The sequence below is a fragment of the Nipponia nippon genome, unplaced genomic scaffold, assembly GCF_047370975.1.
Source record: "Nipponia nippon isolate SJK-2023a ecotype South Korea unplaced genomic scaffold, ASM4737097v1 scaffold_28, whole genome shotgun sequence".
Taxonomy (NCBI): domain Eukaryota; kingdom Metazoa; phylum Chordata; class Aves; order Pelecaniformes; family Threskiornithidae; genus Nipponia; species Nipponia nippon.
Window position 1 is genome coordinate 1693846 of NW_028262345.1, and position 23455 is coordinate 1717300.

At 44.5% G+C, this 23455-nt stretch overlaps 1 protein-coding gene across 1 annotated transcript in view; it reads left to right on the forward strand.

Moving 5' to 3' along the window:
• Positions 1–22827, forward strand: part of BARX2 (BARX homeobox 2) — a 36413-nt gene extending 13586 nt beyond the window's left edge. The window contains exons 2-4 of the mRNA XM_087763536.1: positions 17306–17603; positions 20235–20319; positions 21541–22827. Coding sequence (XP_087619662.1) covers positions 17306–17603; positions 20235–20319; positions 21541–21792 — 635 coding nt within the window. The 3' untranslated portion in view covers positions 21793–22827. The remainder of the gene's footprint in view (positions 1–17305; positions 17604–20234; positions 20320–21540) is intronic.
• The last annotated feature ends 628 nt before the right edge of the window (positions 22828–23455 follow it).

Here is a 23455-nt window from a genome sequence, read left to right on the forward strand (position 1 = left end):
TGCAAAATAAAAATGGTACTTTCCTGTAGTAAATTATGGGATAGAAAATCCTTTTGGACAGTGAAGGATACCAAAAAAGCTTTTCATTCATCACAGTGCCTTGACGGCAACTTCGGTTGAAGAAAAACATTTCCTTTAGGGGAAATATCTTGGGAAAACTCCTGATATTGCTTAAGAAGCAGAGGTAGTGCTGAATTTCTGAGTACCTCTGCAATGATTTGAACTTCTTGCTCTGACGATTTGCCAGGACGTAGCCCGCTTTACCCTGAAACCAGTCATGCCTACAAGGTATTCACTGGGTATTTCTTACATATGAAGAAGGTTGTAGTGGAATAGCTGCTGCTGCCTATTGCTGCTTTGTGAATTAACTGTAAAATCCACCCAGAAGAAACTTAAGCGTTCGTTTCCAGTACCTGGCATGTAGCTTCAGCGTGGCTTAAAATGTAGTGGACTCTTTCAATTTGTTTTCTCAAAATGTTTGTTTTCCCCAAAGCCAATCATGGGTCATTTGCCTCCAGTAATTGATACCGACAGTGGAAATGTTTGTCCAGTTGATGGCAAAGTTAAGTGTTTGAAAAGTTATGGCCGCTGGTTAAACTATGGCCATGGTGAGAAAATTCAAATACATAACTCGTCTAGTTTCCCTCCACAAGAATTTTCTTCATTCAGATGTCTCACTTTTTACAGCCATCAGTAAATAGTGAGGCTTATGTATTTTAAACTCTAATTTAACCCTTTGCGTGCTACAGATGATGTCCCAATTATTGCTTTTCTCATACCTCTTGATTTTCCCCCTGTCCCCACTATTTATTTGCTCCTTGAAGTCAATAGAAGTTTTGGGTGTGTAGAAAAAGAAAAGAAATTGCATCAGACTGCAAATACACGAACGTTTTCTGCTGAGCATTCATTTAGCTGGCAGCTTGGGACATGCCGCTGTTGGGAACAGGGACAACTTTGTGATTTTGCAGAGTCCATGGAACGGCCAGGAACTGTGCAGTGGACGCTCGGTGGTTTGGCCATCTCTACTTGGCTTTGTCCTTGACTCACTATATGATGTGGAGCCAGTTATATGCTTGCTGCATGCCTCATCTTTCCCATCAGTTAAAGGAAGACAGCGGTTCCTTACACACTGGTGTGAAGTATTGTAAAACCCTTTGCTAAGAAATGCAAGAGAAGCCCAAAGTAATATGGTCAGTGGGGATTGCATATGTTTAACTGTGCTCTTCATGAGGATTAATTAAGTACAACTAGAATCTGTCTTTTTTTCCTACCAGAGAGAAGTCTGTAGGAGGGAAGAGACTTCCCCACAAATCACATTAAGATAGGTGTTAAGACAGAGCTGCCTTTATTACTTTGTGGGGGTTTCAACTCGTTCCTTAGCAATTTCTTTATCCATCCTTTGACCCTTTACTGGACTTTTTTCATTCTGCCCATGCCCTGCTGGGTTTTTCGATTTGCTCTTTCACTATCTTCTTTCCTTTTTCTCTCCCTGAGCTCTTTCCTGCTGTCTCCCCTCTGCACAAACTGCATCTGATAATGTTTGAGTTCAAGTCGAACTTTCGAACCCATGACGTCAAGTTGGTTTGGAATTAGGCAAAACCAGTTTGCCCATCCCTCGTTGTAAAAGGGTTAATCCTCTAAACTATTGAGAGACAAGGGCAGGGAATTATGAAAGGAGCCCCTGTTTTATAAGCATTTGTATTGCCAGTGCTTGAATATCCATAATAAGTAGGTTGCTTCTGTGATTAATGACTGCGTTTTACATGCTGATGATGGATGATGTGTCTTATTGTAGAAGCCATTTATTTTTATTTGGTCTCCTCACCCAAGCACTACTGGAAATGAGATGTTAACGTCTTGGTGGGAGTATGTTTTATTCTCAAGAATTTAATGAAAGGTGACCCACAAAGAGGAGAAAATCATTAAAATGATGCCTTTTTTTGCCTCTTCATAATGTGTGCAAAGATAACTCTCATGGGTTTTTGTTTTAATACGGGATTTTCCTTTTTCTTTTAGAGTTTCTTATTTTGTTCCCTCCAAGTTGGAAAGGAGTAGGAATGTATTGTCAGTCTGGAACTAGAAATCTGGAAGGAGCAAGCTATTCAAATGCCTTAAACTCAGTCTGTCTTTGCTTTATTAATTTATTTTTAATGAAGGATTAAAATAACTTGAAATCTTTAGTTATTTTGAGCCAATTCTTGTATCAGATTATACGTTTCTGATTTTGCTTTAGTTTCAGTCGCACTTTTTTCCCCCGGTATGTTATTTTGGTGGTGGAGGTGGAGTGTTTGTGGTGGTCTGAATACACAGGCTAGGCAGAAGAGACACAGAAGAGAAATCGTCTTTTTATTAAATCAGCTATGTGCATTCAACACTGCATCCATCTAACTTGAAGATTTTCATTTCTATAGAATGATTTCATAAAGGAAGGAGGAAAAAGACTTTAAAAAGCACTCTTGAATTAATTGGAGAAAATCTATTTCAAGACAGTGAAATTGGTTGCAGTGTCCAAGCAAGTCTTTCTAAAGCTCTACATAAACTGAAAGACCTTGGATCTGGCTTCCCAGAGATGGCTGTAGGCATGACATCGATACTTCAAGAGAGAAAAGATGAAGGTGAAGTAGGATTTTATTTTTAAATGTTAGAACTGAAGTGCCTTTTCATCTGTGGTTCACCAAACATATATTAAAGGCTCATTTAGCACTTGGAATTTAAGAAGACCCCTCCTAACTATTATACCATGGCTGAGCAAAGCAAACCAATCCAGCTCAATGGATTGGTAGTGTTGGTTGCTTTTCATCATATAGCAGTGAATGCCAATAATTGTCGAAGTTCTCTGGGCAGATTATCGGATAACATTCCAGGTGGGATATGGCCCCTGTTTCAAAGCTTAATGAAAACACTGGCACTGTAGAGAGTCTGTCATACTGTCTGTAGGGAGAGCGTGGAAATGCCAAATCTAAGATGAGTTTTGTCCCAGCAGTGCCACATAAAGGAGTCTGGTAATGATGGGATTTGAGAAATATCAAAAATATTCCCTGCAGACTTACTTCTTCACATCACTATTATGAAAAAATTAGCAGCCACAGCTGATCTTTGGCAGAATATCTTTCTTGGTTTAGAAGAACTTAAAAAAAAAAAAAAAAGGCTGAAAAAAGTTATTTTGGTTTGAAAAACCACACGCTGTATATGTGCCTGTTATTGGAGGAGTTCCCGTGGAAACATTGCCGGTTGCACAATAACAGGATACATGCATTGCTTCAGTATTCACATATATATTAATGGCACATTAAGGAATTTTGTAATCATATGACACAAAAGAGAGTTCTCAATGCAGTGCTCATGCAGTCTATTAATGGGAAATGTCTTCAGCAAGCTGTGAGATAACAACACCTCTGCCTCCCCATGTGCCTTCCATTTGAGTACTTTCCAGACTATGCAACAACCTTGTGTGGCAGGTATTATCCTCATTTTGCATGTGGGGAAAACAGAAGTGCCATGAGATTCAGGGGCTTGGCTGAGATTGTACATGAAGGCAGCGGCAGGGTTGGAAACACTATGCCTAATGTCCTCCTTTCCCAAAATCCACACCTAAGTGAACAGAACTTTGTTCTTTTGGTCCTTCACGGGGCAGGTGAGAGTCAATAAAGTCAGTGGGAATGAGACAATATTCCCATCAGCCTGGAGTTGTTTCTAATGCTAGCGGGAATTCTGCACTCACACACGTGTGGAGGGAAGAAAGGGCTGCATTGTTTTTTGCACATTGACTGTTATGATTGGTATTTAAATGAGATTATCGAGTCACAGACGTACCTGCGGAACACGGCGATGCTGCATTCCTCAGTGACAGGTGCTGTAGGAGAATCGGAGGTAAACAGATGTGCTGATGAAAACCAGAGATGGGTCATAACCAAAGCTTTGACTCAAAGCCCTCCAAACCTTAGGGTGAGGGAGGGTCTCCCATCTGGACCCCTAAATCAGAGCGTTTCTAGGGGCACGTTTGTAGTTCTAGATTGGAGCTGTCGGAAACAGGTGTTCTTTTAACATTTCTGTCCATAATGGCATTAATTCACAATGAAAGCTAGCAGAACTTGAGCACTGTAGAAACCTAATTCAATCCCTTATGATTAATTAGGGCCTGTCTCCACCCTAAGTCTAGTCTCTGTTTATCTGGAGATGTGAAAACAGTGTCTCCTTGGCTGACTTCCTATCAGAACAGAAAAAAACCCAGCACACTGATGTCTGACCTGAGTGAGGGCTTGTATTCTTTGGAGATCGGGACAGCTAGAGCTCACCAACTGGAATTTCTGGCTTACCCTTCTACCACCGCTGTGTGGTACAGGCAGCCTGGTAGCTGGGAAAACCTTGTCATCGCTTTTCTGACATGTAAGTGGTTGCATGCCTCCAAAGTGCTTTGCAACTCCAAGGTTGACATTTTTCTCATGGAACTACTTATTCTGGGTGCATCCATTTTGAGACTGCCTATCCTTGAGATGTTTTTCAGTTTTTCTTTTTGAGATTAGATGAATTTCAGTAGGAGTGAAACTTGTTTTGTGCTTCAGCTGAAAAAAGCCAAACCACCACCCACCCTGGAATGAATGGGCTGGGTCTCAGCTACTATAAATCAGACTGGTTTTGATGTTGGGGACTATGCAAGTTTGTACAGGCTGAAGATCTGGTGCAGACAGTACATCCTGGCACAGGGTGGGCTGAGCTGTTGTTTGGAGTCCTCTAGGTCCTTCTTCACCGAGCAACTGGCTATTCTGCTTGTTGCTTACCCCTGTTTCCCTGCTACAAACCAACCCCATAGCTGCCTTGTCTGCTCTGCTTGTGTTTTCATCCACCAGCTGGACTCTGCAGTGAAAATACATGTGTAATGCTGCAGTCTGACATGCTCTTTCCATGATGTCTGTAGGAGTGAATGCAGCTTTCCTTGTCCTCGCTCGCTCCTGGGCCACAGGGCAGGCTAATTAAGCGCAGATGTTGAAGTGAGTGGAATATCAGTGTGCCTGGAGACCGGGGGTGTAACCGATGTGAGCATCCCGCCTCCCCATGTCCGTACTGGGTAGTCACGGCTGCAGGTAGAGGCAGAGATGAAGCCGCACGACTGAGGGTTCTTGCAACACCTTCAGCTCATGACTAACTTTATATCATGTAGACAATCCTGAAGTCAAGGAAGCTGCTTTGGGAATGAAGTTGCCAGCACCGATATTTAGCAGTGTTGCAGGATGGTTTGCAATGAAAGGTTTCTATAAACTGGAAATTCAGCTGTATTTTTTTTTTTTTTCCCCATCCAAAAAGTGAAAGCTTAACTGTTCTTGATTCATTCTGTTTGGGTTAAGATTCAGTCCATGGGGTGACATGGGTGTGCTGTTATTTGATGGGGAGGGAATAAAAATAGCCATGCCCTGTGCTGGTGGAAGCTGTGACATAGCCTTTGTCAGCTTATTCAACCAAAAAGATCAGGTTTGGAGGAAATCCTTACGCCAAGGTGCTCTAGATTCTGATAATAGGGTTTCGGCTTCCTGGAATCGTACTGTGATGTGCATGATGCTTAGCTTTATTCCCTGTATAAGTCTCTCCTCCTTACCCCAGCCACAAGAGCTGGGTTAAGATCGCTGCTCTAATTGGCAAACACAAAGGATAGACAGGCTGTGAACAAAACCTGCTCGTGTATCATTTGCATCCTTCTAAATTGCATTGTTTGTGCAGCTGTTCAGCCAAATCGTCCGCAGAGTTTATTTTTGTCCATAGAGGAAACAGAGATGAGTTTTCTCTCTGTTAGGGCAGATGCAAGATCAAAGAATCATATATGCAGCTCAGAGAGACAGACCCCTCTGCTAAACGTGTCCTGATGGGGGCAAGATTATTAATAAAGCAACCCTTGAGATGATAAGCCACAATTATAAGAGGCAAAGCCTTTGCCAAGATGTGACAGGTCTCTTTCAGGTTAACGCTGGTACTTGCTGACGTCCCCCTTTCATTTCAGCGTGGAGGAAAAGAGGGGGGTGTCTGTGTATTTGAAACACTGCTCTACTATTCTCCCGAGAAGAAAAAAGCATTTTCCAAAGGATCCATCAGGCAAAATTTACACAGTCTGGTGTTTAGAAACAATTGCACTCTCTTTCTTCCCATGTGTCACTCACCAGAGTGTTTTAGAGGCTCGAAGCAGGAAGAGGTAGTGATATTTATGGCAAGCTTTTTGCTGGAGCTCACACAAGGGTGGGCTTGAGAAACCTGAAGAGTGCTTTTGTGTGCACGGCTAGTCAGCTGTCCAAGGCTGGTGTTTGCTTATGGATGTTGTGATAATAATTAACAGAGCAGGAAGTAAAGGATTGATTGATTTATGCATGCATGGCGTTATGCGTTTGAACTTGGACAGAAACTGTGAAATCCTGAGAGAAGGCAGATTTATTTATCAAATGTGTAAGGATATAAGAATGGTCATAATGTGTCAGTCCAGAGTCCTTATAGACTTGTATCTTGGACGGTGGCCAGTAAGAGATACTTAGGGAGCAGTATAAAGAACAGAACGTGACTTATCCTTCCATTGAACTGTACCCTCTCAGCTCTGACGATCTGTTTCTAGATCTAAGTCCAAATCTTGCTCCTTGACCGGTGACACCATCTGGACAGAGGGTTGGATTTGGCCTCCAGCATTTCTCCCCAGTGTCCCGAGATGTCTAGTCATCTGGCTGTCATCAGTAAAGACAGAAACTTGTTGCAACTTAAGCTTAGACACCCTGAGAGTTGGGTCTTCTTGGTGCAGTGTTTCTCCTCCACCCCCAATAGACAAGACCAGAGACTGCCTGTAAATCCCTTCCTTCTAGCTATTTCATTCTGTAATCTTTTTGGCTACTTTGCTTGCTAAATCTGGGTCCAAGGGGTGATGAGCTCTAGAGTTGAGTCTTATCCTCGGTAATGGAGGAAACACTTGGCTGAAGTATTTAACATGACTTAGTTCAAATGAAAGCGCTTCAAATTGAAGTTGGCTTAATGGAGCCAAAGTGTCCCTTGATACAGATATGGTAAATGAGCTGGTGGCTTGTATCCCAGTAACTTTCCTGTGCTGTCGTTTATGGAGATGTGTTCGTGTTTATTTCTCTGGGACTAATGTGGCCTGGTCTTAAAACTCCCTCGGAGTCCAAACAGTAAGGGCCTGGAATGGAGGTTCATGTCCAAACCCACCCTCCCTTTGGAGCTGTTTCCAGTCGTGATGGCCTTGGGCCCATATATCCCAACAGGAGATATTAGGACTCATCTGCTGGGGTTCAGAGCACCTCCTTTCCCACTGAGTAGGATTTAAAGGGATCATCTGCTAAAGATGAGGAATCCCAGACAGAATCACTTTTCTGTAGCCTCAGACAAAGAGCAGGACCTCTCTGAGCCACGCTCATTTTGCCTGAAGAGTGTGGATTTGAGTCAAGGGGGGGCTCCCTTCCAAAAGGCAGGTTGCTGTTTGAATACGTGAAGCAGAATAATTCGAAATAGAAAAGTGGTGTGTGTTCTTCTGATTCATTCTCCGCTGAATAAGCCAGAGTGCTATTACATTTGCTACAAAGGATTTCTTGAGTGCTGGCCAAATAGATTCTTTAAATGCTTCTTTAAAAAAAAAAAAAAATCTTCTTTATATATAAATTTTCTCCTTCACTGAGGATCTGGCAAGGTCCCTGTTTGCCAGACAGCCTGGAAGAAAGGCGGCTGTGTGCAAGGAGAACAACCTATAGCACCTCCCTATAGCACCCAGGAGGTGCTTGCTTACATCTTTCCGGCAATTGAGAAGCAGCCCAGCAGCTAAGCATTGCTCTCCTGTGATAACGGGAAACCACGGCGGAGTGACTAGCCCCGGGATAGCAGCACAACCAGGTCTTCCGACTCCAGATTCAGCATGCATTCCTATCTCCTCCCCCACCAGTATGGCCCTCGAACGAAGCCAGCTTGTTATAATGGTTATCGCCAACCCTGCCAGAAGAACCCTGGTGCCGTCCTTCAGGGATCTGGCATCCCTGGAGACACTGATGCTGTAGGTGAATTTTTGGATTGTGTTTCTAAGATAGATAATTGCCCCACATCCAGTCCTGTCTAAGGCAGGGTATTATACATCTGCCTGTGGCAGCAGGGAGTGAGACAGTTCTTGTTCAGGGAGGCTCTCAGGCTCGTCATTTGTTCAAGGCCAATTACTTACTGTGTGTACGATGCCTTAAACATGTAAAAATGCACAATATAAACATCAAATGTCATTATTAAGTAAGGATTAATTATCTTTCAGTTTAGTTTTTGTGAAGGCCTCCGGCATGCATGCCTCAGATGCATTCAAACTTATTAATTACTGTTATTATGTAGAAGTTATATGGAAACATTATGTTGATAAATTGCTAATGGGGATGGGCTTGAAACAGAAAACTTGGATCTCACAGCTCCAAGCACTGAGGGAATTTCACTTGTGGCTTTGAAATTGGGCTAAACTTAACCACGGATCTAAGTGCCTCACAGCTTGGGGAACGGCAGCTGAAGCTTGTGTCCAGCTCCACTCACCTCTGGGTAGCTGGACAGGTACTTGCGTGATGAGAGATGCTTTGAGGAAGAGCCCCTTTTAGCTGCAATATGTTATATTCGTTATTATAAAAGTTAACGTTTACAGACATCAGGGTTTTTGTTTGCAACTGACTTCAGCTGAAAACCCACTCCCTCAAAAAAACGTGATTGAACAGAAAAGTGATTGTTCTCTAATGTGCCTAGGGAAGGTAAAATAGGACTCCTGGATGAGCCCTAATTTTCCGCCACCTAAGAAGCTATTGTCAAAAATTACCATTTGATAAGGTGCTGCTTTTTCCCCCCCACTTACACTTGGCTCATCACAGAAGATATAGACTCCTGAAGAACTGGCCTTCAGTCAGAATGCCCTGGAAAGGACCATTTTAGCTGCGCTAACTTTAAATTTCTTTTTTCTTGTCCTTTGGTGGACACAGGCAGGTGAAATCCTGGCTCCACTGAAGCTGATGGGCATTTTGTCGTGGACATCAGTTGGGTCTGGATTCTTCCACAAAGGAGAGAAGCCGTTTGCTGCCAAGCAGACTTTTTGCTGTGTAGCTGAGTTGCATTTAATTTTTGCAAGACTCGTGGTCCTTGTCGGGCTAATAGGATTCATTGAATTGAAATGGAAATAGAATATGGTGTGAACTGTACCTGCAGCCTTTGATGATGAACAGTTAGACTTTGCACCAAGGAACCTTGCTGAATGCTATTTTGGAGCACCACCAGTGTGTCTTCATGCTCCAGTTCTGCACTTAGATTTCAGGGTTGATTTTCAGGGTTGACTGCTCTGCTTTCCTGTAGCCTCTGTGACACTCATGATTCCCATGGAAATTTTGGCTCTGTGCATTTGGGCTGAGTCTTGGGACTATTTCTGGAAGCTTTCAAAATGTTCCAGAAGTGCCCTTCACCTCTGCTTATGTGCAGAGACTTTGGCTCTTGCTTAGCTACAACTGGTTTCCACATCTAACCAAAGAAAAAGAGAGCTAGTAGAAAAAGAAGCAACAAAAACAAATAAAGAAAAATCTCCTCTCCCAAAACAGTGCTGTCAGTTAAGTGACTGAGCTCTTAGGTGCTGAGATGCTGGAGAAGAGGAATGGCAATAAAGAGCATTCTCAAGCATTCCCAGTTCCAGAATTCCTATTTAATATGTACTAGCCACAGAAAGATCCGATTGCGGTGTTGAGATATGGCACTTTTAAAGGGTCTGAGGATCGCATGCAGGTTTTCCAGCTATTTCAGTATTCAAAGAGGGGTAAGCTCTGTAGATTTGTCTTACAGTAAGACTGGAAAGAATGAGAAGAGAATCAATGTCTGAACTGTTTGTTTCAAAGGATTCCTGACAAATTATCTGTCAGCACCTCTCTGGCCAAGCTTTGTTTGACAGGGTTGCTAAAAACATTTAAGTCCATACTTAGGTACCACCTCTGGGCTTGAGACTTGTGCAGGGGACAGCTTCAGGAAGATTTTGTGGCTATGCCTGGACTCCCAGCCCATTAGGAGAGGATACAAGAGGGGTAGCTAGCTCTGACAGACCATCGGTGTCAACACGCTGCAAGGGCTGCACCGTGCAAATGCACCGACTCGTGTCTTAGAAACTGTCAAGCTGTCAACACAGTGTTCACAACCTAATTAGCCCACCTCTCTTCAGGCCATAGTTAGCTCAGGTGCAATCGTACCCTGGCATGGCTATGCTGCTTCCCATTCTAGAGATAGCTGAGGGATCTGTGCACAGCACCATGCTGCATAGCATAAACATCACCCAGGTCATTTTTTTAACTTGGGATTCAAGTGTGTGTTAATGACAGCACTCCAGTGGGCAGCACATCTAGGAAAGGACTGGATCTTGGGCTGTTTGCAAGGAGGCTGGGAGACCTGCTTATTTCCCTTCAGCCCTCTCCTAAGCGCTGGTTCCTAAGGGGAAATGAATTTGCCTGGTACGTGCACAGCCCATTGCTGTTCTTCTCTTTCCTTTTGCCTTTAAGTCCTTATCAGGGCGCTTGGTGGAGCACAGCATTGATCTTGGGAAGAACCTGATGCAAACTGCCTTCTAATAGTCAGTAATCATAAAGCGGAGCTTAAGGAAGACATTAAGAGTAGGTGAGTGCAGTTTTTTTACTTACACAGTGGCTTAAGTTTCGTGTGTGTTATTGGATAATATAATGCAATTGCAAATAAGCAAGATATCTTGGTTTGGCAGTGCCTGTAAAAACACACCGTAAGCACAGGGAGGAGACGAGAAGACATCTCGCTGGGGAGGTGCTTCGTCCCTGGTAAACTCAGCAGCTCAAGGGTGCAGCTCTGCTGGCAAGGGCACAGGCAGAGGGGGAGTCTGTGTGCATGCTCCTTGTCCCACTGCCTCTTGCCTGCTGCCTTGCCTTGCCCGACCGCGTGATTGCTTTCATGACAGGCGCACTCAGCAAGCGAGCCGACAGCGTGGCTATGCAACGATGCAGTACTGAATGTAGGCTGAGACAAGCCCTGCCAGGTGAGGGAAAGTCGCCTTTCCAGGAGAGACAAGCAGCAGTGCCCGGGGAGATGCTGATCCCATGCTTGCCAATGCTCGGTGTGCTGGGGGGCAGCAAAGGGGAGGCAAGGAGATGCAGGAAGAGGCCCCTATGTCTGAGCCTGGTATAGATGGAGCAGAGAAGGCTTAAATCCAATGTCAGCAAAACCAGATGGAGTAAGGTCTAACCTGAGAGCAAGAATCGCTTTACTACCCTCAGTGGGGTTCCTGGTGGACAAGAGAGATGCTGCAGGTCCGTGTGGTGCATGTTGGCTGAGGAAGCGAAGCAGAAGGAGCACAGCCCTTGCATAAGAGTCATGTTAGGTCCCTGGTCAGCCTTTGGCTAGCTCTAGCAAGCACAAGGCAAAGGAGCCCACGCTGACCTGAGAGGACAGCCTGTGGCACGCGGTGGGTGTTTGGCTGTTGTCTTTAACCAGTTGGCTCCTGGGCCACGTTGAGTTTGTGGATTGTACCAGGTCCACGCTCAGCTCTGGCGGTAAAGTCCAGCCAAGATCCATGGGAACGGCATGGCTGGCAAATCTCAGCTTTTGGGGATCTGTGGTGGAAAAAGTAGACGGAACACCCTGCCCGCTAAACAAACTGTGTATGGTTCAACTTATCCTCAACGTTTCCTTGCTGCTTTCGCCTTCTGTTCTTCACTCAGGGCTGGCTTCTTCCTTTGAGTAGGCTGCCCACTCCTTCAGCAAAATGAAGTTCTTTCCTAAATGAACTGAACTCCTTTTTGGTTCCCTTTTGTTTTGACACTCAGGAGACGGCAGATTTATAGACCTTCCTGAGTCGTAAGTTCATTTTCTTTTATTATTTACCTCTCACTGCAGCCCATTCTGAGTGAGATTTCATTCTGCCTCGGAGCAGGGCTGACCTGCCAAGAGGAGCTGATCCATAAATCTTTCCTTCCTTTTTCTTTCTTTCCAAAACAGAATTAGCTGGGTTTGCCTAGGAGGAAAACTGTTCTGCTATTGCCGGCAGTCAAACAGTGCAATTAATTAGTGCTTTCCCTTTTCTCTTCCCTCCAGTCTGTGTCTGCCGGGGTTGAAAGTAAGCCAGGGAGGAGGCGGAGAGGGAAAAAGAAGGGGAAAAGATTTGTTTGAAGTATTTATTTTTAATTAAAACTTTTGCAATGCGATCTGTTGTAGTGGTGATGCACCTATTGCGTCATACCTAGTGGTTATAAGAAGTTTAATGGAAATGCCCCAGCAGACGAGGGGAGCTGACCTCAGGTCGGCCTGATGAAAAGCAAGCATTCCCAATTTCTGCTCATGTGGTTGCAGCCAGGGTGGTGAGGCCCGAGTCTTTGCTGCTTTCCCTCTTGTGTTCGCACCTGGGGTAAGAGGGAGTAAAAGGCCGACACGCTGCAGTTTTATGCCTGGGATATCGGCTTGTTCTGGCTAGTAAAAATTGACATTCCTGACTGAAACCTTCTGGAGAAAATGGGATGAATTCTCTGTACTTCTTCTGGGTGTTACTGCTGAAAAGCATAACAAGCGAGAAAAAAATGTCTTCGGATACGTTAGATCATGATACATTTCTAGGACAAATATTTTACGTGTAATTAGGAAACAGGAGTCTGGGATTCTTCTAGACCTGCGTGGTTTGAGTACGCCAGCTCTTTTCAAGGTGGTGTGGTCAATGTGTTGTGCAAGGGGCAGGTCTGTTATTCCCTGTACGGCGGCTGCCAGCATGCCCTGATTTAAATAGCAAAGCAAAATGTTTTCGAATCCTTAGAAAACACTCTTCAGATCCAATGTCCTTTTTATTTTTAGCTCTTGGTTAGTTTTAGCAACTAAGTGGCCAGATGTTAGCTTTACGGAGATGGACAGAAATAAGAGCTTTCTTGCTGCTTGAAATTGAGACTATTCAAATGCTTAAAAAATAACTACAGGAAAACTTCTGTTGCTGAAGCACTGCTCCCTCAGACATGCATGGTATGAAGCGTGGATTATACTAATACTTCCCAAGTATTTGAAAAGTATTCAGCAGCAAAGTGAGCCTGAGACTACCCTAGACTTTGGGGTGATTAAAACTATTCTAACAGATGAAACTGGGACTTTCCTGTATAAAACCACATGGTAAGAGACCGCTGTCCTTATGAAGAGCATTGAGACCTCCTGAGTCTTAAACCACTGGTGGCTTCACCATTGGACTGTGCTGCCTCTTGATCATTTTAGATGGAGACAATAAAACCCTTGAGGCGTGTTGCTAGGGTAGCAAACTAATTCCTCATTTTCTGGCTTATGTGGGCTGCTTTTTGGTTTTCAAGTGCAAAAGACCAGTGGGTCAGGATTGGAAAAGGTGCTCAGACAGCAATGCAGGAAAGTATACATTCAGCTGAAACTGTTCTGAAAGGCAGGTACGGAAAGAAAGAGCGCTTCATTTCCATTCCTTCCCATTTTGGGAGACAGAGCATGTCACAACAGTGCTGAGCAGACAAGAGCGGCTTGCCAGCATTTAATTTGTTGAAGATTAGGAAATGATTCCATTCTTACAATACCATGTCAGTCTAGAAATACCTTTGAACTCTGGGGGATGTGAAATTTAGATCTAGCCTCAGATTTCGTTGTGTTTGGAAGCCAAGGCTTTATCAGGGTAAGAACTGTACGGATAGTTTGAGGGGAGTCATGTTAATAGTGTACCTAGAGACAATGGACTGCCTCAACTTCAGCTACCTTTGAACTTTGGGATAACTAGATCCAGAACAGGACACTGAACTTAGGCTCTTTTCTTTGTGATCTAGAAGCTAGCTGGTACAATGTAGAGGCTAGCTATTTCTGTTTTACTCTATCTGCAAAGAGAGTTGGCTGCTGAAGCATTGCCCCCTTTCTGGCCAGCAACTTTCCCCCCAGAAAATATCTGCAGCCTTGAACCCCACGTCTTTCTCTAAATGCTGCCCTTACTCTATGCCCTGACCATCTTGTGTCCTCATCAGGCTGAGGGCAGAAAGCTGAGAAGCCTTGTATACCGCTGGGCTGAACATCAACAGATGCTTTCATTATTCGTGATGGTTTCTAAAAGCGCTGTCGCAACTGTTGGTGTCAAACCATAAGCAAAGGCTTCTCTTATGAGCACAAATGATAAACAAATGTAAGACGCTTAGTGTCAACAGCCTCACAAATGTGTTTACCACCTGGAGCTTGAAGCAACTCGGCAGTTGCAAAGCACTACTTGCACAGAAGTAGAACAGCGGTTTCAGAAGTGCCGTAAGTAAATACGTGCCCTGACGTGGGCACCAAAAATAAGCGTGTGCTGAGCTTTTCTGAGCGTTTGGCCAGGTCGCAGCTGCTGGCTGCTGAACATTTTGGAAAATGTATCCCCTCATTCAGGTGCTCAGCACTTGAAAACGTGGACCTGAACAACTCCAATGTCATCTGCTTCTCTAATAACCAACCACTGCTTTAGCCTGCAAAAATAGCCAGGTTCTTGCTGCTGATCTTGGAAGGAGGAAAGCAGTTATTTTATTCCCGATCCTACCTGATTATTACAAAAATAGCCTGAAGAGACTTTCCTGTGTTTGAGGGAGGCAGATCTTAAGCTCTGGGACCATTGTAGCTAGCCTCCCCCCACTCCCAAGCAGTCCCACATGCTGCTGCCATGCCATACGGGAAAGCAAATATCCCTGATTGCTCTGATATCAAATACCTTTTGCTGACCTCACTTGAAGAGAGTTCCTTGTAAAAATGCTTTTGTCCAGAGGTTTCAGTCACTTGGAGCCTTGCAGGGGTTTCTGAGCTCTGGTGATTTATTACTCCTTAGTAATCTTGTGGTTTATGGAGAGCCCTGCTGGAAATATAGAGGGGTACAAGGGTAAAAGTATCAATTAACCAGTGATCTGGTGCCAAAAGCCACCCATGTGCAAGGACAGGACTGGGGTTTCAGGCTATGAGATAAGGCTTGGCAAATGAACCTGCAGGGGAGCAGGAGCTGTGTGATGGGAAGGTTTGAACCAGGCCCCCCTCACAGCAGGGTAAGGGTATACAGTAAGGCTGGATGCACTCCTTTATGGTGTGTAAGCTAGGGCATCGGCTTTCAGTCTCCTTCTTCAGAGCAGGTTGGGACTGGGATCCGTGAAGTCTCTTCTCTTATAGCCTCTGAGAAGGAGAGCAGTAATGCAGAAGAGCGGTACTGCAGAAGGGCTGAGTCCCAGGACTGCTGCCAGATGCAGACCATCAACACATCCTCACCCAGGAACATCTCTTGTGGTGCAGGTGGCTGCAGGGTTCCTGCATAGGACTCTTGCAATGAAGGTGTCCTTCAAGAAGGGAAGAGGGGCTGATTCTTTTTGGCAAATTTGGCTGAAATGGAAGTAGTCTGTTCCATTGGTGGGTCAGCATTGCTTTTGCTATCCTGCGATGGCAGAAACTAACTGTAGTGAGTACTGGCGAGGAGGATATAGACTATGGGAGCAGGATCTGTTTTACCTTCTGTGTAGCTGGCTGGTGCCAGTGGGTGCATAAATATCAGTGAGGGCAGAATTAGCAGTGTAAAGCAAAGGACAGCGCGGTCTATCCTAATTTCTGATCTTTGAACAGCCACTGAGGCTGTAAATCAAGGCAGAATTTCTGCCAGCTTAGTTGGTGATGCTGTAGATCAGCACGGTCTTCAGCTGAAAAAAATCCACAGAAAGAAAAGGTAGATAATGCTTTACACAAGCTGAAGGTTGGCTTGGCAATTCTGATTTCAGCTCTCAAGTACTTCCTTGGTGGTTTAAGTGGAATAATATAAACTTAATGGAAAAATTTTGATTTTTAGTGTTGCAGAGATGTTGGAGAAGAAAGCAAGGCTTAAGTCCCAGTCTGCCTAAACCCCACTCTATAGTGAGTCTTGCTTAAATTGCAGTCTGTTGGGATTTACAGTGTTTTGGCAATAGTTTTCCAAGCTTGCTTTGTAAGTGGCTGGATTTTGCACAACTTGCATTGGTTGTGGAGAGAAGCGACGCTTCTGTGATGTACCCTGTGCACTGCAGCTTACCTGGGACCTGATTTATGCGATCACAACCCTTCACTCAGGGGAGGAGGGTAAGGAATACAGGTCATGAGCAGGCCAGGCTGGCAACTCCTTTCTTCCACTGTGACGAGTTACTCACCGAAATAGACTCATTGAGGTCTACAGATCATTATTTTCATTAGTGGTGATTCATATTAAGAGTTTCACAGTCAGGCCTGCTGGTGTAATATGTTCCTTTCCACAGTACCATTTATCTAAAGATCTCAGAATACTTTATGTACGTTAAACTTTAATCCATGTTTTACCACCAGTGAAGCAGGTTAAGGAAGATTGTTTCCATTTTGCAAATGAGGTAAACTGAGGTATGGAGCAAGAAAGTGACCTGCCCAAGACCATGCAGGTTGGCTGCAAATTTGTATACAGTGCTATCTTGCAATGAGTGTGCATTTCCCATACACGGCCTTGTTTCCCTGCCCAAGTTTTAAAGGAACATTTGATTTCCGGAGCTAAGGCTGAGCAGAAATCTGTCTATAGCTATAAATTGAGACGGTCTGATGTGAATCAGAACTTCCTCTACTGTTTGGGAATGTTTAGATTTGTCATCCCAGACTGGCCCTGACCTGAAAGGATTGGAGCAGAACTGTGGGGTTTTTTTTTTTAGGGCTGGTATCAATTGGTTGCTATAAGCTGTAGAATGAAGAGTTGGTGAAGAGCTCTGCTTCCCGTCTATTCATCCTCATCTACCTGTATAGTCAATGGGATCAGTATAGACAGCGGAAGATGAAAGTGTGATTCACCTGACTCTTTCGGTTACCTACGAGAGGATGAGATGAATTGTGACTTGAAGTCAGTTGTCTGTCGCCTGTAAAGGGAGATCATCAGGTAACTGTCTCAAGTGCACCCTGTGTCTGTAGAGAAGCAAAGTTGCATGAATGGGGACAGATTTCATTGTTAGCTGAGTTTAATCTCTTGTGGTAATTAGAGAGATGACTTCAATGGTGTGTATTATAATAGCTCCTAAAAAAACCAAAACCAAAACCAAAGGGCAATGGAAACGCAGGCCCTCCTTTCCCTGTGCTGGGGAAATGCACATCAAGACTCCTAGCCCAAGGAAAGCTAAACACATGCAATTTGGGAGAAGGAACAGGTCCAAAGAGGGGAATTGACTTGCTTCTTGTCATTTAACAAGTAAATGGCAGAGCCAGGGAACGTCTTACTCTCTCCTTATTCTTTCCAGTGCTCCTGTTACTTAACCATATTGCCACTGAACCGGCCTTTATTCACCTCTGCTTCCTTCCCTGCCAGGGTCCCCTTCTCTGAGGGCATATCCCCTCATCTCCGTCATCACCAGGCAGCCCTCCGTGGTCCCTCACCTCGTCCCAGCTGCCACCAGCTCCCGCGTGCTGCCAGCCCAGCCCTCCTCGGGGACTTCGAGCTCAGAGACACCTGCCAGCGAGACCCATGCCAGCAGCGAGTCGGAGGCAGAGCAGCCCACGCCTCGGTTAAAAAAGCCACGCCGGAGTAGGACCATCTTCACAGAGCTCCAGCTGATGGGCTTGGAGAAGAAATTCCAGAAGCAGAAGTATCTGTCTACCCCTGACAGGTAGGTCAGTCTTGCAGTAGGAAAAGGAATGAGCAAAAAAGCTGCTCTAGCCCTGCTCAGCTGTTCCTATACTGAACGCTCCCTAGCGATAGCGTGCTGCCTTCTAGCTGCACAGACGTGCCTCTGCCATAGGCCAAGGACACAGGCAGATGACCGGATTCAATTTCAAGGCTACCTTTTCCTGGGATCAAAGGTGACACGAATAGATTATATCAATGAAAATGCCACATGGTGATACACATGCTTTCTAGCAGGCATCCAGGCTCCGAGATAGGCAAGGTACAGAGCCAGAAGGCTCTCTCTTTCCCATTCCTGCTGCACACTTGAAAAAACGTGGAGCCTGTCCCCTCCTGGGATCTGGTGGTGGATGGCTGTGTCTCCGTGGCAGCTGAGAGGTTGGCTGTAGCTTCAACTGGCTGCTGAACGAGCTTTCATCTAGCAAACTTGGGTAGCAATTCAGTGAGAAGGCGGTGGCCTGTCCATCAGCTTGAAAACAGAGGGGTACATAGGGTTGAAGGCTACCTTGTCCTTGTGAAGGCACAGGTGAGTACCTTGTCTTTGTGAAGGAAAAGGCAAGTTCTTAGGGACAATATGGTGCCAAATGGATAAACTAAACTAAGGAGAGGTTTTATGTTTTTTAAAGGCTTTGAATCCTACTTTGCAAATTTAAATTACAGGAAAAAGACCTGTCCAATTCCTATTAAGTCTGTAAACTTAGAGAGGGTTTGAAAGGTACACCACCTTGAACTCCACAGATGGCAGTGTCCCAATATTTAAGTTGGTTTTGAAGATTGGCATTCTTTGCTCATACTGCCCGTCACCAAAGCCAAGGATCGCAGCTATACCAGATTTCATGGGCACGGCCAGGCTGTCTCATGCAGTTTCAGAGTTCCTAATGCTCCTGTACTGACTCCTCACAGCTTCACATAAACAGATGGTTGACACAGTTGATGAAGCACTTGAGGCTGTTAATTTTGTGGTATGACTGTTCCTTGGCTTTGTACATGTTTGAGGCTGATGAGCAATTCCTGTCCGTGTACCACTTCCCCTCTGTTTGTTTCCTCAGGTTTCTAGGCAGTGCTGGTTATGCTGATGTGCGTGGCCAGAGATGGTAACTGGTTGCAGGTAATCAAAGTGTGATAAGACATGTGCACTAAGGCAAGAGTTAGTCAAGCAGTGTTTCTCTCTGTCAGCTCATGGCTGGAAGTGTGATGGCGAAGCAGTGGGTTGCGATCTGCGTTCACTCCTGCAGCTTTTGGCCTGGACACAAGATTGTGCTGCTTGGAGGGCAACTGAAGCACTTGGTTTATTACTAGTAAGGGAGTGCAGTACAACAGCATAATGCCTCTGCTAGATGCTGCTTCTCAAATAACAGTGATTAGTATCTTTAAGTCAATGGGATATCTCGCAGACGTTATGCAGTAGCGTAGGCAGCAGGCAAACCAAGCCTGTAGGTCTAGAGTGAATCCGAAGTGGGGGAAAAACATGAATCCATGAGTGTGCGTTTGAGCACAGAGAGCTGGTGTGGGGTATGTAGTCATTTGTAAATGTAAGAGTGAGTCTGACTGCCCTAGGAGCCCAGCTGAAACAAAAGTTTTATTATGAAAAACTTGGCCTTGACAAACGTGTTTCCCCATCCAACGGCGAGGAAATATCTTCCAAAAAGTTCACACAATCCAGAACACCTTGGAATGTGACTCTGAGTTTGGGCTGTCCCACCTGCAGGACTTGTGTGACTCTGTGGGGCACTTGCCCAGCGTTGTTGAGGGTTTCCAACTCTGTCCGTTGTGCAACTCCATTACAACACTGCCAGATGCATGGTGCTGTCACCTGTGGGGAAGGATAAAGAGTTACTCTGAGCTGCATTTGCTTCATATCCTGGGTTTTAATACAGAAATAATGAATGGTTTCAGAGGAACTTGCACAGGTTGGAGATTTGTGGAGGATGAATCAGGATTATGGGCTGTCTGCCACATATACCCTTAAGCTAAACACGCAAATAATAAATTCATTTATAAGCCTCAATTGCCTATAATAGTAGAATGCATAAGAAATTAATAGATTTAGATGTGCTACTACTCCGTGAGAAATGAGAAAGTATTATTATCCCCATTATGTAGGTAGTGAGGAAGAAATACGATACAAAGAGCAGCACTTTCAAAGGCAGACTGATGCCGGGTGTCTTGGTTCTTACATGTTTGCTTCAGACACCGCAGACGTGTTTTTCAGGGATGCAGTGTACCAGTAGCTCCCTGCTTCATATACGAACATGGAGTGTCAGCAGTTGGAGTACAGCAGGCTTGTGTTTCAAAGAGGGCAGGCAAACTTCCGCAACTTCTAGGCTTGTTCATTTGTCCAGCGGTCACAGAGGAGAAAAGAGAACAGATAGCCTGCAAACACCTAAAGATTCTTGCTTTTTCCATAAGAGCATCTATCTTTACATCCTAAATTCACAGTGGTTTACCACTTTTGTCTGACCTTTTCTCAAAACAACAGATTAGAGAGACAAATAGCCATCTTTTCTGGTGGTCCCACTGTTGTATGCTCTCACAGTGTTGGACTGGCTGCACCTGGCATCTGAGCTCTTCTCCTCCTCCGTGAACTCATTTGAATGTCTGTCTTGTCTCCCAGGCTTGACTTAGCCCAGTCGTTGGGGCTGACTCAGCTCCAGGTGAAGACGTGGTACCAGAACCGTAGGATGAAGTGGAAGAAAATGGTAAGTGGTTCGTTGCCGTTTCTCCATGGTCCTTAAAAACTGATTTCAAAAGAACAGATTTGGAAATTGAGCATAGTGTCAGTGACCTGTGTCTATTTATACCAAATTTTGCTTTATTCTTGATCACTTTTCTTAGAAATATACTCTTTTTTTAAAAGTTTATACTGCAACATATGTGGTGGGCTAGAGGGACCATAGGCAGTAGGAAGTATACAAGGCAAAGGGATGAAAGAAATTAGAACAGAACAGAGGGAAGAACCAAAATATCTCCCTCTGCATTTTTGGCATTCCTGTGATCTTAATGCTTGTGGGGTTGGCTATGCGCATAGACAAAAAAGATTGTATTGCTCCATGGAAACCAATGCAGTTTTGGGAGCTAATATCATCAATTCTCGCTTTTCATATTGTCCTTTCACCTCTTCAACTTATTCTCAGCTTCATGGCCCTTTTCCAGTTAAAACGCTTTTAGAAAGGACAACTGTCTGATAAATCCTGGTGGGAACCATGATGCTGTGACATTCTCCAGTGGAGATGTTTATGTATTCTGATCTGGGAGAGGAGATGCAGTTCTAGACTGTATCTTTGAATGTGTGTGACAGCTGCAGAAGTTACTGCCACTTAAAACAAATTTGGGATTTGCTTGGATACAGATCTTTGGTTGGAAGTGTCTTGTTGCTGCAATGATGGTGTGAAGGGAGAGGGAATTAAACACAGGCACAGGCCTGTTTTGCTGACTCCCACGTTTTACACAGATGAGAGGGGTCTCACCTATTTTAATGCAGGTGTTATGAAAAAAAAAAAAAAAAAGCTATTTTGGAAGCCAAAGGGGCTGGAGGAAAGGCAGTCAGAGGAAATCCTGGCTAAGGTTTATGACTGTTCTTACTTGGGCTTTGAATAAAGCAAACACTCGGGAAAGGAACTGAATTCTGCATAAAATCATCTGTGTGTGTAGTGTTGAGGACTGCGTGCATAGGTTGCTTTTGGGCCTCCCATAGGAACTGACTTAGACACCTCTAGAGTTTTAGGTGTCCTTGCTGGTAATGTTTGCATTTCATTTGATTTATATGAGATAATGGGTGAGCTCACTCCATGAATGAGGCTGAAATGGTGACCAAGTCATGGATTAACTTTGAGGTCAAAGCCGAGTTTCGTCCTTCTCTAAAGGATGTCTCACAGTGGCAAAGTTCAGATTGATCCTGACGGTTCATCTCTTTGCCCCAGGTGCTGAAGGGTGGACAGGAGGCTCCAACGAAGCCCAAAGGCCGTCCAAAGAAAAACTCCATTCCCACTTCGGAGGAAATCGAAGCAGAAGAGAAAATGAACAGCCAGGCTCAGAGTCAGGAGCTGGAGGGATGTCAAGCTGCCGAGGAGCCTAAATTGACAGAGGAGAAGCCAGAAGTCTCTCTGGAGACAGAGAAGTCTGCAGAACATATACCAGAGCCCTCCTCAGAGGAGACTACGCCGTTAAGTTAGGAGGGAAAGGGGAAAAAAGAAAAGCAAAAAAAGATAAAAGAGAAAAACCAAAACCAAATATATATATATATATATATGTGTATATATATATATATTTAAATATGTATGTAATTGTGTGTGTGTACATATATATATAAATATATATATATATATATATATATGTAGACCTTGTGTAAAAGTCTAAAGATCGGTCACTTTGTGCCTTTGGGAATCAGCCATCATGGGCCACGGTGGAACAAAGACATCCCGTGTGAGTGGTGACGACCCGTCCCTCCGGCGGTGTGCATAAGCCTTCCCACAGGTAGTGACGGAGGCCTGAACGTGTTTCCAGAGAGAACCGCGTCTAGAAACCCGAGACAGCTCCTGGCAAGTAACGGAGAGGTCCAGGGCTCCTTTCATGCTGCGGGAGGCAAATGTGTAGTGATGCGACTGTGTTGGAGGGTTCAGTATGTTCGCTTGACTTTATCCTTGCCTTTTGAAGTAGTGCAAATGGACGGAGTACTTGGTCTGGCCTCAGATCAGGGACAGCTAAGAAATGGGGAGCTCCGATAGCACCATTTCATCGTGTAACCAGCGCTTATTTCTGTTAGGGATGGGCCCAACTTAAACAGTTTTAGGAAGGAGTTCAGACCCATAGGTTTGCTTTGGCCCAGTCTAAAGATCAAAGCTTCTGAAGCGAGATTCGTACCCGGGTCAGCATTCAGATTTCGTCTCTCTTGGTTGTTTGGGTGCCGTGTCTGTGACTTTGCAGTGATCCAGGATAAAACTCCGAATGAGATGAGGGTTTGGATTTGAGTCTGCTCCAAAAGTTTTGGGATGCTTGGGTCTGGGACTTTTGCTTTGGGCCCACTTCTAATTTTTGTAGGGTTTTTTAAAGAACATTTAAATGTTTTCAGGGTTTTGGGAGAATGATGGATTTAAGAAGTTGCTGCAGAAAGTTCACGTTTGTTTAAGATGTGTGCCAAGAATAGATGTGCATCATGTTTCATAAAGTCTTGTTAAGGGTGCATTTTGCCCAAAGGCTGCAAGAGATGTATTAAGATAACCTTTATTTTTTAATTAAAAATTAAATATATAAATAAAACAGTTGTTGTTGTTTCTCTTTCAGAATGCTAGACAGAGACTTTTCTGGGCTAGGTTTTTCTATTCTAACAAACCCTGGAGAAAATGGGAGTCATCAGACTTTCCGTAACACCACTGTGCAGCCAGCACTGTGCAAACTTCCATGTAGCACCCTGCTAAGGTAGGTGAGGGGTGTTGTTAATGCCACCTTGTCACTGGGTGCAGACGGATGTGTCAGAATAGAGCGCGCTGGTGTTCTAGCTATTTTCTGTCACCTCCCCTCCTGCAGTTACGTCTGGACATCCAATAAATGGGTCTTTGTGACCCTGTTCCATGTTTTGGGGTGGTGGTAACAATTCACACACATAGATCTTAAGTGACTTATCCAAAGAGTGTTGAGTGGGGAGAAAGGATTTCTTTTTCTCCCGTTTCTTGCTCAATGGTGTTCGAAAGACTTTAATTCCACCTCCTCATTAGCTCTGCAATGGCACACACATCTGCATCAGGTAATAGCTACGTGGCAAAATTCCAGCTGACTTCAGCGAAGCCAGGGTGGGACATTGCTCCGCTCACTGTGTATTGCTGAGTGCTTACTATACGG